This window comes from Narcine bancroftii, chromosome 3 (genome assembly GCF_036971445.1).
Source record: "Narcine bancroftii isolate sNarBan1 chromosome 3, sNarBan1.hap1, whole genome shotgun sequence".
In the NCBI taxonomy this organism is placed as follows: Eukaryota; Metazoa; Chordata; class Chondrichthyes; order Torpediniformes; family Narcinidae; genus Narcine; species Narcine bancroftii.
Window position 1 is genome coordinate 186,124,288 of NC_091471.1, and position 13,840 is coordinate 186,138,127.

The window sequence follows — 13,840 nt, forward strand, 5'->3', positions numbered from 1 at the left end:
AATTTTGCTGGAACTTTGAAAGTGAAAATCATGGTTTTATCAAGGAGAGAATGATAGTCAAGTGTTTTAAGCAAGAGTTGGTGTCTCCATGTCATGGAGAAAGGGTATTGGAAACTGTTAATTTTGTTAAATTAATTTGTTAAATGGTCTGGATTATTATCATCCCAGTTGTCTTTTAGTATGAACTGATAATTTGTGATATAGTATATTCACTGTGACTACATTTTCTAGAGACATGATGGTTTGTTTAATGAGTGAATTCTCATCAAAGGCAAGTTCTTCATTTATTCCATCTGGTACTTGTGCTACTTAGTGATCCTTGGTTTGGTTGAAGGTATTAATGGGCCTCTCATAAGTCACCAAGTGCAAAGAATTTGGGCCTTCAAATCAAATCAACAGGTTGGTTATAGGGTTGTTTGTTGTGAGGCAGTTTCAGATCTGAGGGCAAGGACTCCTGAAATAAAACTTACAATTGAGAGCACACCAAAGGGTTGGGAAATGCAGAGATCTAAAAAAGGCTTATAGGATTAGAAGAGTTTAAGAAATAGGAAAGGTGAAGGAAGGAAGGAGTCGAAAATAGTGCAGCAGTGTCTGAGTGGGAGGTTGGCATAGGCTGGAAATGCAGGCACTCTGACAAAAGAACCAGTTACAAAATGGGCATTTTGAATATGTTTAAGTGTGATGTAAGTTGAGTTGGTCAAGTTCCAGGGTTCTGCAGCACCGGGTAAATCCATGTCTGATGCAGGCCTTCAGATTTCACCTTGGACTGACGGTGGAGAAGGAGAAACGTGAGACTGTTAGGACCCAAGCTGACCCCGGTTCACTTTGAAGTTTGTTGCCAAATAACATGTTGTTACTCACCAATAGTGTGGCTAGACCAGGCTGCTATTTTCTGGGGACTACTTGTATAATGTTGTTAGAGCTAGTCATCCCTTGCATTGTTTGGTAGTACATGTTCATGATCTTTGTCTTTTTATCATAGAAGGTCCATTCAAAGTAGTTTTCTTTTTGTTTCATGATTTGCTGACTAGTTTTGTCCATCATGGCACAATTCTGGATTGTGAAGACAGAGACTGGGATTTTACCATGAACCTTAATGTCCGCAGCATGTACATGATGATCAGAGCCTTTCTACCGAAGGTAAGCTGCAATGCCCAGATCTCTCACTTCTAGAACTGACAATAGGATTTAGCTGATTGCAGCAACAATTTTGAAGTGAATGGGAATAAGGACCCAGCCAATGGAGTGTCTCCCAATAACTCAAGATCTCAAGTCCCTGTAATATCCTGGTGAATCTCTTCTGCAGCCCTTCCAACGTAATGACCCTAAAGCCTAATCTTCACACAATACAGGTACCTAACCTTTTATCCAGAATTCTGAAAACTGGCAACCTCCAAAAACCAGCACTTTTTTCAGTAGATGACATACAAAAGTAATGTTAATTTCTCATATTTATTAAAATTCTCCGTTTTCAGAGGGAGACCCCCACAGTCCCTGTCCCCGTTGACCCCGCCCCTTTCTCTATGGGTTCCCTCTCTTACCTTCAGTGGAAAGGTGACTCTCGGCTCCCAGAACTCGGTGGGAGAGAATCAGGCGGCAGCAGCTGGCTCAATGTGGGAGCAGTGGCTGTCTTCCTTACCCATAATCCCCTATGCAGCTGGAACCCCTCTACCAGCACCACAACGGTTCCAGCTGCATAGGGGATTATGGGTAAGGAAGACGGCCATTGCTCCCACATTGAGTGTACTCTGCGATCTGGTGCAGTGCTCCAAAAATTCCAGGCTTGGCAGCACTGCACCCCTGCTGCCGCATCAGGAGTTAGATGAGGGGGGGAGATGGCAATGAGAGGAGGTACAATGAGGTCGGGGCGAAGAGTGGCACTGTGCTGCTGAGATGTGCCTGAGAGCTGCCCGACGAGATGGTAGAGCTCCTGGAAGTCACCGTCTCTTGGCTCCACTGCCCCGAGCCCTTTCCTCCTGGAGCTCTGCATCTCGTGTCCAGCCTTCTGCCCCACTTGGCTGCTGGCTCGGAGCAGCTGATGCTGGCTGCCTTTTTGGCTGAGCTCCCAGGCCACCCCATCTCCTGCGACCTCCACCCTACCGACATGCTGGTTGAGTGCCTCCTGAATGACGCCCATTGGACTACCAGTCAGCACCCCCCCTGCCCACCCCATGCTCAGCCCGGTCAGCAGTCTCCTCCCCATCCCCCTCACCCGCTCAGCTCGGCCAGCACCACCTCCCCCAGCCCACACTCAGCCCAGTCAGCACACCCCCCCCCCCCCCCCCCCCCCACCATGCTCAATGTCACTGTCTTTAAATTTGTTGGTTCTACAATGCTCTTCGTGGTTGTATCTTTTGACTTACCTCATACTTGTTAGAGTTAAATTCCATTTGTCCCTCTTAGCCCATCTTCCCAACTGATCTAAATTCAATTATAAACCTAGATATTCTTCCTCACTGTCCATTAATTTTTGTATCATCTGCATATTTCCTGATCATGTAGCTTACTATGTGGTTATACAAATTGTTATGTAGATTACAAATGTGGACTTTAACATCATTAACTGTATACATTCCCCTTACATTTGTCCTCCCAAACACCTCACTTGTTTGGATTAAACTCCATCTGTCATTTACCTTAAAACACAGAAATGCTGGAGGAATTTTGCAGTGCCATTTACTTCTCCATATCTGTAACTGACCTAAATCATTTTGTGTTCTTCAGTAACTCTCTACACTGTCCATAACTCCACCATCTGAAAATTTACTAATCTATCTAATCTCTGTGGAAATTACAGAGTACAAAATCCATTTAAACAAACAGTGGAAAACAGCAGAACCAATTAAGCGTACAGCAATTTCTTTATGAGCCATTTCTAATGCTAGCAGGAGTGAAGGGATTCAAGAAAGGCCTCTTAAAGCTGCTGGCAGAACTTGAGCAACATCGGGTTGGGAGGTTGGGTGGAGGGGGAATAATTGTTGACATTTTGGGTCAAAACCCTTCATTAAGTAGGAGTGGTTCAGAGAATTAAAATGATGGTTTCTGGGAGCTAGGTTCATAGCTGCAATCCAAATGCAGTTGTTTAATCTGTTTGGTTTCTCCATAGAAGAGGAGACTACATCATCAACATAACAGTGTTCCCTGAATTTCTGTTTTTATTTCAAGACACTGGATTTTTCCATTTAAAAACTTATGACAGCAGTAACTGTGATTGCATTATATTTGGAGATGTCCTTTATTTCTATGAGCTTGAATTATATGCTAATCCTGTCTTAATGTTCCTTTCATTGGTTTTCCTTGAAAAATATTCAGATGCTTGCTGAGAACTCCGGGAACATCATCAACATGTCTTCTGTGGCATCCAGCATCAAAGGTGAATGGTGTACCACTCTCCCTAGATTATTTGAGCTTTTTTTGTTTGTTTTGTATGTTATACTTACAAAACTTGATGTAAATCTTGCCATCCTTGTTGAAACCCAAAAGTTTGCAGATGCTGTGATTGTAGTAAAAACACAGAAATATTGGAGAAACTCAGCAGGTCTCGCAGTGCCCCTTGGAGGCATAGAACTGTCATTTTGGGCCTGAAGTGCTCCTCCAGCATTTCTGTATTTTTATTGCCATCCTTGATGGCCTTGTTTTGATTCCAAGCCCCTGGAGTTTAACATTTAAAAATTTTGTAATGTCTTTAAACCCTTTATGGATTTTGTACTCTGTAATTTCCAACCTTCTTCCCGGAACTGTTTAACCACCTCTGCTCTTCACACTAAATACCACATGCCTTGCCCAATTTTTGTTAATGTAACATTTTTTCTTGCTATTTAGTTTATATTTATAGTGTCTGAATTTACTTTATAAGCAAGCCACTTTAAGTGTGTTTTTGGAAAGCGAACTTATGCATTGCTTGATAATAGCTTTGTATATTCTTCCAGGGGTTGTAAACAGATGTGTGTACAGCACCTCCAAGGCAGCTGTTATTGGATTGACCAAGTCTGTGGCTGCCGACTTCATCGAACAAGGAATAAAATGCAATTGTGTCTGCCCTGGTAATCATTCTGCTTTGTTTATCTTGTCAGGAGTAGACTCTTTACAACAGAATCCAAGGAGAATCTCTTGTAGCTTGATGACATTTCCATTCCTTACCTCATCATTAATTTAAGGATATAAGGTTGTAGAGCGCGTCGAAAGAATCAAAGGCTTGTTGATCCAAACCAAGGCTTTTATTAACTAGAAGACTGGAGCGTATCACATGTAGGTCGACCAGTCCAGAATGACCTGGTCTGGCTAGGAGCAACCCTTTAAGACCAGCCAGTAGGCTCTCAGCCAATCACAGTCATTCTACATTACAATCTGTACATATACACATTGGTGATAGAATCTGTACTATCACAAAGATCTTGCAATATATTACCATATTTATATATTATTACAATATTATACTGTAAATACAATGCGTATTTGTTTGCTCTTGAATTAACTTCCAGATCTGAGGAGCTATGCACTGGTACCTCAAAACCAAATTCCATCCTGGTGGCATTCCAGGTGGCACAGTTAGGGTAGCAATTAGTGTGAAGCTATTACTGAATAGTACCAGCGACCTGGGTTCGAATCCGGCACTGTCTGCAAGGAGTTTATATGTTCTCTTCATGTCTGTGTGGGTTTTTATTTAAAATTTGAATCCTCTTCTGATGCTTGTGTGTAGCATGTAGCATTATGCAATGTGGTTCTGCATCGAAATCTGTAAAATTGGGCAAGCTTTGTTGTTGCAGTGTGATGGGTTTTGACAGTGAATCCTGCACTTTGTTGCTATGGAAGCTGTGAACAGAGTTTATAGATGCTGTGCTGCTGCCATGCTGATCACTGGGAATAGCCTTAAGCATTCGTGTTCTTGCCAACCAGTGGGAAATCACATCTCCTCTTGTAGCACTCTCTGCCTGGGAGGTCTACTGCTTTGCCCGAAGAACAAGGAATATTGATGAGGTGACAAGAGGAGGGGTGGGAGGAGGCTCATGTGGACCAGAAGCACGAGCACAAGTGGGGCTGAATGGCCATTCCTCATATAGTTCATGTTGTGAATTTTGTAGCATTTGAAGCAAACAAACATGACTGCTACTGCAGGATTATTCCATCCTGTCCATATTTTCCCAGGTACTGTGGACACTCCATCATTAAGAGACCGGATTCAAGCCCAGCCAAACCCTGAACAGGTAAATACATACCAGCTGTACCAACCACACTGTTATAATCCTCCATTCACCAACATTGCCATGGAGGAGCACTTGCCATTGGGAGGTTGAATGACAAGTCAAGGGTAGATGCAGGTTCATGGTGCAAGGGCACTCACTGTGTTTGCTGGTGTCACCTGGATGGTACGCAAACTCTTGTTAGTCTCATCCACACTTACAATACACACATTCCTCACCCTTCTATTGGCAGGTTTACAGGAAGATCCAACCTCTGTCACAGCAGACACAGGTCTCTGTACAGTGGGGATGGAGGTGTTTACTGTGTTTCCCTGTCAGGGAGTCCAGAAATCGGGGTCACAAAATAAGTGTGTGTGGGAGTGATGGTAGGGTGTTACTGTGATGGTATGGGGTCAGTGCAGTGGTAGGCAGGCCACTGCAATGATAGTGGGTCAGTGCCATGATAGCCTGTCAGTTGGAGAGTGTGGAGGGAAAGTGGGAAAGGGCTTTCAGTGTTCCTCACCTTCTGCAGTTGGACTGGATTGTTGAATATTGGGAATGAGCAGTCGCATTCAGTCATGTTTTTGGAGTCTGGGTGTGGCTGGCTTGGCCAGGGTTTATTGCCCTCCCCTCTTGGTCCCTTGAAGATGGGGTTGAACAGTCCTGAAAATGTGCAGAGGTTTAGACCTCTGGAAGATGGAGTAACAATTTTGTTTCAGTGAGAGTGGTGTCTGTGGTGTGGGCAAACCCTGAATGTGGTAGTAAAGCTGGAGGAAGTCAGCGGGTCAAGCAGCATCTGTGGGAGAAAGGGACTGTTCAAGATCCAAAAAGTCAAACATGCTCTCTCTCCCATTGATGCTGCTGAGCTCCTCTCGCAGAGTGTGTTTTGCTCCAGAGTTCAGGATCTGCAGTCTCCACGCTATCTCCGCCAACTACCTCTCCTGGTATTTATCCACATTCATTTGGTGAGTTGTCTGATCTGCTTGCCGATCCTGTTCGGACCAATGTGATTATTTGTTGAACATGGATAATCTGATCCCACTTCCCTGTTCTCGGCCCAGAGTTTGGCAGAGACGTGAGTCTGACCATCTTAGTCCTTGACCAAATAGTGCTAACAGAATGGAATACTGCACTGAAGTCATGGTGAAACAATTGCTTCCACCCTTAAGGCTTTGCAAGAATTCCTGCAGCGACAAAGGACTGGACGAATGGCGACAGCAGAGGAAGTGGCTCACCTTTGTGTGTACCTGGCTTCGGATGAAGTAAGTATCTGGCCATCGATTTAATAGCTAATGTGTCAAGCAACTGAATGCTTCCAAAATGTTGTAGCTTGTATGAAGTCTCCAGGGTGTGTACCATATCGGAGAATCTTCCCTCAGCTTATCCCTTTAACACAGGAAGCTGCCCGCAGTTCAAGATCACAGGGTGCACAGTAAGAAAGGAAGGGGGGAAGGCTAGAGTCTGTCACTGACACCAAGGTAACCTGTTGCTGCGCTCCATACCTTGAGGAAGGACTCAGGCCCGAAATGTCAGTAATATAGTATCTTCACCTTCTATGGATACTGTGAGACCAGCTGAGTTTCTCCAGCATTATACCACAATCACAATAACTGCAGACTTTCGTGTTTCTCTGAGCTCTTTAAACCAACTTTTACTTTCATGACTTCGATACCAAAAATCTACAGTTCCCTCCATAATGTTGGAACAAAGACTCATATTTCCTTTATTTGCCACTGTGCTCCACAGTTTTAAATTTATAATCAAACAATTCATATGTAATTAAAGTCTGCATTCCAGATCTTATTGGAGATTATTTGTATACATTTTGGGGTGAGCATGTATAAATTATAGCATTTTTTATACATAATTCCCTTATTTCAGGGCTCCATAATGTTTGAGTCATTTGGTTTCACAGGTGTTTGTATGTTTAATTGCTTCATTGGTGCAGGTATAAGAGAGCTAGGCTTGCGTCTAAGCTTTTGATCACCTTTGGAGTCTGTAGTTTCCATTTTTCACCATGAGATCCAGAGTTGTGCCAATGAAAGTCAGGGAAGCCATTATGAGGATGAAAAGCAAGAATAAAACAGTAAGTGACATTGCCCATACCTTATGATTACCAACATCAACTATTTGCAACATCATTGAGAAGAGTGTACTGGTGAGCTCAGTAATCACAAAGGGACTGGTAGGCCAAGGAAGACCTCCACTGCTGATGAGAGAAGAATTCTTATCATAATGAAGAAAAATTCCTAAACACACATTGAACAGATCAGAAAAACTTCAGGAGGCAGGTGTGGATGTGTCAATGACTACTGTCCGCAGAAGACTTCATGAAGAAAAATACAGAGGCTTCACTCAAGATGCAACCACTAGATAGCTACAGAAACAGGATGGCCAGGTTACAGTTTGCTAAATATTTAAAAGAGCCTACAGAATTCTGAACAAAGGTCTTGTGGATAAAAGAGACCAAGATTAACCTGCATCAGTGTGATGGCAAGAGCAAAGTATGGATGTATAAAGGAACTGTCCAAGATTCAAAGCATTCCATCTCATTTGTGAAATACAGTGGTGGGGGTGTTATGTCCTGGCCATGTATGGCTGACATAGGTACGGACACACTTATCTTCATTGATGATGTAACTGCTGATGGCAGTAACAAAATGAATTCTGAACTGTATAAAAACATCTGCTCAAGTTTGAGCAAATATTTCCAAACTCATTGGATGGCAATTCATCCTGCAGCAAAACAATGATCCCAAACCTACTACAGAAGCAACAAAGGAGTTTTTGAAAGCTAAACACTGGAAAATTCTTGAATGGTCAAGTCAGTCACACGATCTAAATCCAATTGAGCATATCTTCTATATGCTGAAGAGAATACCTAAAGGGACAAGCCCTTGATAAAAGCAAGAGCTGAAGATGGCTGCACTCGAGGCCTGAAAGATTATCACCAGAGAAGATACTCAGCACCTGGTGATGTTTAGGAATTACAAACTTGAAAGAGTCATTGCATGCAAGGGACATGCAACAAAGTACTAAACATGACTAATATACATACCATTGCTTTGTCCCAAATATTATTGTGCCCTAAAATGAGGGACTATGTATAAAAAGCTCTGTAATTTTTACATGGTCAAACCAAAATGTATACAAATAACCTTGAATAATGGAACATTAAACAAGCACTTATCTGTGCGAAGTTTGATGATTATTATTCAAGCAATGGGAGTTGGTGAGTCAACGTGAGATCCCATCTGCGCATGCTCACCCCCATTCCTTTACAGTCTGGAGGGGAGAAGCCACTGAACTTAAACGAGCTAAACTAAATGAACCGACCAGAACACGAACCTGTGACTGAACATATTTTATTGCAACCAAAACATCTTTATCCATAATCAGGAAAAAAGAGGGGAAGGAGAGGTGGGCACGTTGACTCACCAACTCCCATTGCTCGAATAATAATCATCAAACTTCACACAGGTAAGTGCTCATTTAATGTTCCATTATTCTTTGCAATGTATGTTTGTTCACTAACTTAAGAGTTTGTAGCTCAGTGGCTTATACCCTTCAGGTGGTCCTACAGACCATAATCAATTCAATGGGTCCCCCTTCTACAATATTTGTCAATCTGCTGCATGTAGAATGGAAGCCGTGAAACTCTGACCCTCTGAATTTAAAGCTTTGTTGTAGAACCTATTAAAAGTTCTATCATTACTCCATCCCACCTGGCGGATGATATCCCATATAGGGACATAGCCCCTGTTGGCTGCTGAAGTGGTTGCTGCCGCTCTAGTTGAATGGGACCCAAACTGAGAAATATCCATGCAGCCAACGTTTGGGAGGTATAGCCCACTGATGCAGTTTTTTATAACATATAAAGAGGTATTTCTCATTTAGTCTCATATGTTTTGTACATACAATGTATCTTTTTAAACAATCCAACACACATTATCTTTCATCTTCTCCTTAAGCATACAAAGAAAATTTTGTCCCAATTCTCTCTTGCCTGTTACATTTCAAAATGTCTGTAACTTGAATGCTTACACAGGCCTCCTCCCAACGGATATAGTCCATAGGAATTTGAGACAAAGTTTGTACCCTCTGGGCCGATTTCAAGGCCACCAGCATTATCAGCTTATAGGACAGGCTATGCAAGTCCAAACTGGAAGTTGGTGACGGTAGTTTTAATAGTCCAAAACAATCTTTACATCCCAAATTTCCTTATATCTGGTACTGGAGGACACAAGTGGAACACTCCTTTCATAAATCTTTTGATCAGGGGGTGGTTTATCATCTCATGCTCAGAGTCCTGGAGTGTCAAGAAAGCAGCCAGTGCACTCTTTGATGTATTCACCGTGCTGGCCCCCAGCACATAGAACATATTGGTTAGAAAACTCAGTACCCCCTCTGATAGAGGCTGACTGTTCATTCAGTCCAATTTGCACACAGTACTTTTTCCATTTCCCCCACATAGGAAGCATACTGTTTCTGAGTAGACTTTCTCCAAAATGCCCGCAGGATATTCACAGTTCTAGGCTGCAGAGCATTTATGTTGATCCTCGCTCTCCAATCCTGCCACGTAACAGACTTAAGTGAGACAATGGATTAGATTATTTTTGACACTGGTTGGATTAGCAGATCGTTGCTTTTTGTGAATACCAACAGACTCCCTACCATAAGCCTAAGGAGTACGGAGCGATAGGAGTGAAACAGGGGTGCTCTCAGACCTCTGACCATGCCAGCTGCTGCCTTCGGCTGTTCATTCAAATCTTTCACCTGTTTGCTGAGATCGTTGCCAAATAGAAATTTTGTTATAGGGTTAGATGGTCTGCACAAATGACCGTATCTTACATTTAGGTGAGGCTTAATCAGCTCCTTCCTGAAGGCATTCAATTCATTGTTTGCATGGGATAACAGCCCCAGAGTGTCTTGTTAGGTCTCCGATAAATCACGTGAGAGCATTTGTGTGAATGCAGTGATACATTTAACCAGTGACCCCTGTAGTCTTTGCAATTTCATGTCTTTTTCCCTTGTGGGAACCTTCAAATTGTCCCATATCACAGGGTTGTCCTTAGGCACCTCCAAAAGAGGGCAGTTAAGAGGGCAGGGGTACTTCTTGATGGATTCTTCTAATACCGTCTCCTAAAAACCATTTGATACCATACAAGTTATTGACCCTGCAATGTCATCCTCTGGTGGCTGGCCGATACCCTTCGGTACTGCAGACTTCGTGGCAGTAGTCGGTATATGGCTTTCATCCTAGCTGGCCTGAGCAGGGTATGGGGATTTGGGTGACTCGGCCTCCTTTACCAGCCCTTCATCGTCCCATGCATAATCATAAATGTCCTCTCTCTGCTCTGAAAGTGTAGGAAACTTACTCACCATGGCCGTCACCAGTTCCTCCAACTTGTCCAGATGACTTACGTCCAGACGTCACTGGTCGAGGCCTCTACTCTCTTGCAGGCCTTACTCTTGGACCCCAATCAAGCAGGTGCCCATCATGCAGAGACCACACCCTTCCTCGGGCTTTTTCTGGTGGTTATTCTCACCTGTCAAGTGGGTGGCTTCTCTACACAATGTGTTAGGTTTGACTCAGATCCTACCTTCTCTTGTGTGGGGTACTCCCCTTCACTGCCACTCAATGTACTGAGGTCCAATCATCTCATGCAGCGGCATAACGGTATCACTGCTTGCTTTTTGAGACCCCGACTTCCACAAAGCCAGGTCGGAGCAGCCAGTCTTGGGCCCCACCTTCAGCGAAGGTAGATCTCTGTCACCTGATCCCATCCCCAGTGGAGGTAGATTGGCATCGCTGCTATCATTTTCAGACCCCAACTTCAATGAAGCTAGGTCAGTGCAGCAAGTCTCGGGCCCTACCTTCGACGAAGGTAGGCTACTGCTACTTGATCCCACCCCCAAAGGAGGTGGATCAGTCTTGCTGCTCCTCAGCTGGGACACTGCACCCCGCAGGCCCACTGGATTTTTGGCACGAACGAAATGCTATGGGAGCTTTTCTTGGAGGCCTTCCTCCTCGGGCTCTTGCTGCCCTGCCTCTGCCCCAGCTCCTCATCAGAACCTGGGAACCTCCCGCTGGTTGTCCCAGATCTATTCCAGTACACCTCTACCTCTTGAGGGCTACATCGGGACCCGGGAACCTCCCAGCGGTGGTCCCGGAATTTTTAATGCTCACCTCCTTCTGCGGAAGGTTTGTTCGGGGTTTGACTCCATTTTTGTGGATCGCTCTCCTGCGATCTTCCTCAGGGCTCTGTTCCTGCAAGCCTTACTATTTTAGCACTTTTTTGGGGATCATCTACTACGATTCCCCACTGATTCAGTGCTTTGCTGGTCCAGTGCTAAAAACACGTGCTGCTCCTCGAAGTCAACAGATGTAATGGCTGCGCATGCGCAGATGGAATCTCATGTTGGTGAAGAATAATATTGGAATGTGCACTTCAATCACATGAGAATTGTTTGATTACAAAAATAAATCTGTGGAGCATAGGGGCAAATAAAGGAAAAATGTGTCTTGGCCCCAAATATTATGGAGGGCAATGTAAAGACCCAAAACTACGAAATTTGCCTAGTAAGAATGAAACGCAGAGTGGAGAGTTGACTGAATGAGTGGTGGGAGACTAATGAGAGAGATGAGTATAAGGAGCTTTGTTTGAGTTGTCTTTAAATTTAAACAGAGTGCAGGAGCAGGGTCTCAGTAATTGGTGGGAGATTACTGAGAGAGGGTGAACCAGTAGCCTCTGAAAGGAAGGGAAGCTCAAGTAGAGAAGCAAGTAGAGTGGCTCAGTTTGAGTGGGGACTTTGATTCAAGGGCCTTCGGCAAGCAGAGGCTGAGGAAGTGGTGCAAGTGCTGGCAGTCACAGCAATCCTGTAGGGAAACACAAGGGCACAGGTAAAGCAGGTGAGCTCTTTCTCTAATTGCCCAGTGTGAGCAGAAGAATTAGCAGTCAGGGGGAGTCATGTGATGGAGTAGTGGCCAGTCGGGGAACTCCAGCCCTCTCCGGAAAAGTTTAAAGAAAACAGAGAAAACGCAAAGGCACAAACACGAAAATTAAAATAAAGTGAAAGTAAAGGTGGGAAGAAAATGGCAACGAAGAAAGAAAAGCTGAAAGCAACGGGAAGAAGAGAAGAAGAAAAGACATCAGAAGAAGAAGGTGAAGGCCTTACCTGTCTGAGGAGACCCGCCGCGGAGAGAGAAGCCCGCTCCCTCAGGTCAGTCGAAGTCCCGAGCTCGGAACTACAAAAATGGTTCGCGGAGCCAAGCAAAAGTGCACAACCGCGCATGACAAAAAAAAACACTGACGGGAGGGGGGACCAACTGAGGAGTCGATCTCCACAGCTGAGAATGACAGCCACGGCACAACAACAAGAGGAAAACACAGAAAATAACGAGAGCAAGAAAGAAGAGAGTAAAAGGAAATCAAAGAAACAACAGATGACCAACCCAGAGGAAGAAGAAGAGGAAAAACACAGAGAAATGGAAGAAGAAGGGAAGGGCAAGTACATGGATATATTTTTTTTAAAGAATACATAGAATCAATAAAAGAATGGCAATCACAAGAATTTAGTGAAATAAAAAGAAGAATAAAAAGTACAGAAGAAAAAATGAATAGATTAGAGATGATCATGTCAGATATAGGAAAAAGAGTGGACAAGGTGGAAGAACAAGAAACAGCCATAGAAATGGAAGTAGATGACTTAAAAAAGAAATTAGAAGAATCTAATAAAAAAGTTAAAGAGACACAAGAGCTGTTAGCTCAGAAGATAGATAGGTTTCTTGATAACAGGCTGTTTGCAACTTGTTCTGATGACATGACAATGCCATGAGGCAACCTATGCAAATTTACTTGATAATCTAATCCTTCCCTGCCTCACATCCATAATCCTCTATTTTTCTGACATCCACATACCTTTCTAGGAGTCTTTTGAGGAGCCTCCATCACCACCCCTGGCAATGCATTCCAGGCACCCACTAGTCTCAATGTTTTTTTAAAAAAAACTTCTTTTGACACTTCTGCTGAACTCTCCTCCACATCTTAAATTGGTACCCTCTAATATTTGCTATTGTTGCCGGGGTGGGGGGGAGGGGGGGTGGAATAGATGCTGCTTTTCCACCCTTTCTCAGCCCCTCATAATCTTGTGTACCTTGATTAAGTCTCCTCTCATTCTTTGTCACACCAAAGAGATAAGCCTGAGATCTGTCAATTTTGCTTGATAAGACATGATCTTCAATCCAGGCAGCATCCTAGTTGATCTCTGCACCCTCTCTAAAGTGTGAACATCCTTCCTGTCATGAAGTAACGAGAACTGAACACCAGTGTGTCTAACCAGAGTTTTATAGAACTGCAACGTTACCTCAAAGCTCTTAAACGCAATCCCCGAATAATGAAAGCAAGCACACCACACTACCTAAAATTAATGGGTAATGCAGAAAAAGCCAAGACCTTGAATGACTATTTTGTGATTGTATTCACGGTGGTGGACACGTCTAACATGTCAGAGAGATGTTATGGATATGGTGGCAGGTGAGGAGCTCAATACAATCATCATCACTGGAGCGGTAGTGCAGAGTAAACAGTAGGCCTGAAGATACCCAAGTCCCGTGGTCCCAAGAGACTGAAGGAAATGCCAAGTTATAGTAGAAGCAT

At 43.7% G+C, this 13,840-nt stretch overlaps 1 protein-coding gene across 5 annotated transcripts in view; it reads left to right on the forward strand.

The window, feature by feature from the left end:
• bdh2 (3-hydroxybutyrate dehydrogenase, type 2) overlaps window positions 1–13,840 on the forward strand; it is an 85,085-nt gene that overhangs the window by 47,226 nt on the left and 24,019 nt on the right. For 4 of the 5 annotated variants that reach the window (XM_069926086.1, XM_069926084.1, XM_069926083.1 and 1 more), the window contains 6 exons: window positions 1,032–1,140; window positions 3,313–3,373; window positions 3,930–4,043; window positions 5,146–5,204; window positions 6,350–6,442; window positions 8,580–8,660. In XM_069926086.1, coding sequence (XP_069782187.1) covers window positions 1,032–1,140; window positions 3,313–3,373; window positions 3,930–4,043; window positions 5,146–5,204; window positions 6,350–6,442; window positions 8,580–8,639 — 496 coding nt within the window. In that variant the 3' untranslated portion in view covers window positions 8,640–8,660. The remainder of the gene's footprint in view (window positions 1–1,031; window positions 1,141–3,312; window positions 3,374–3,929; window positions 4,044–5,145; window positions 5,205–6,349; window positions 6,443–8,579; window positions 8,661–13,840) is intronic. The other variant, XM_069926085.1, reaches the window with a different exon arrangement.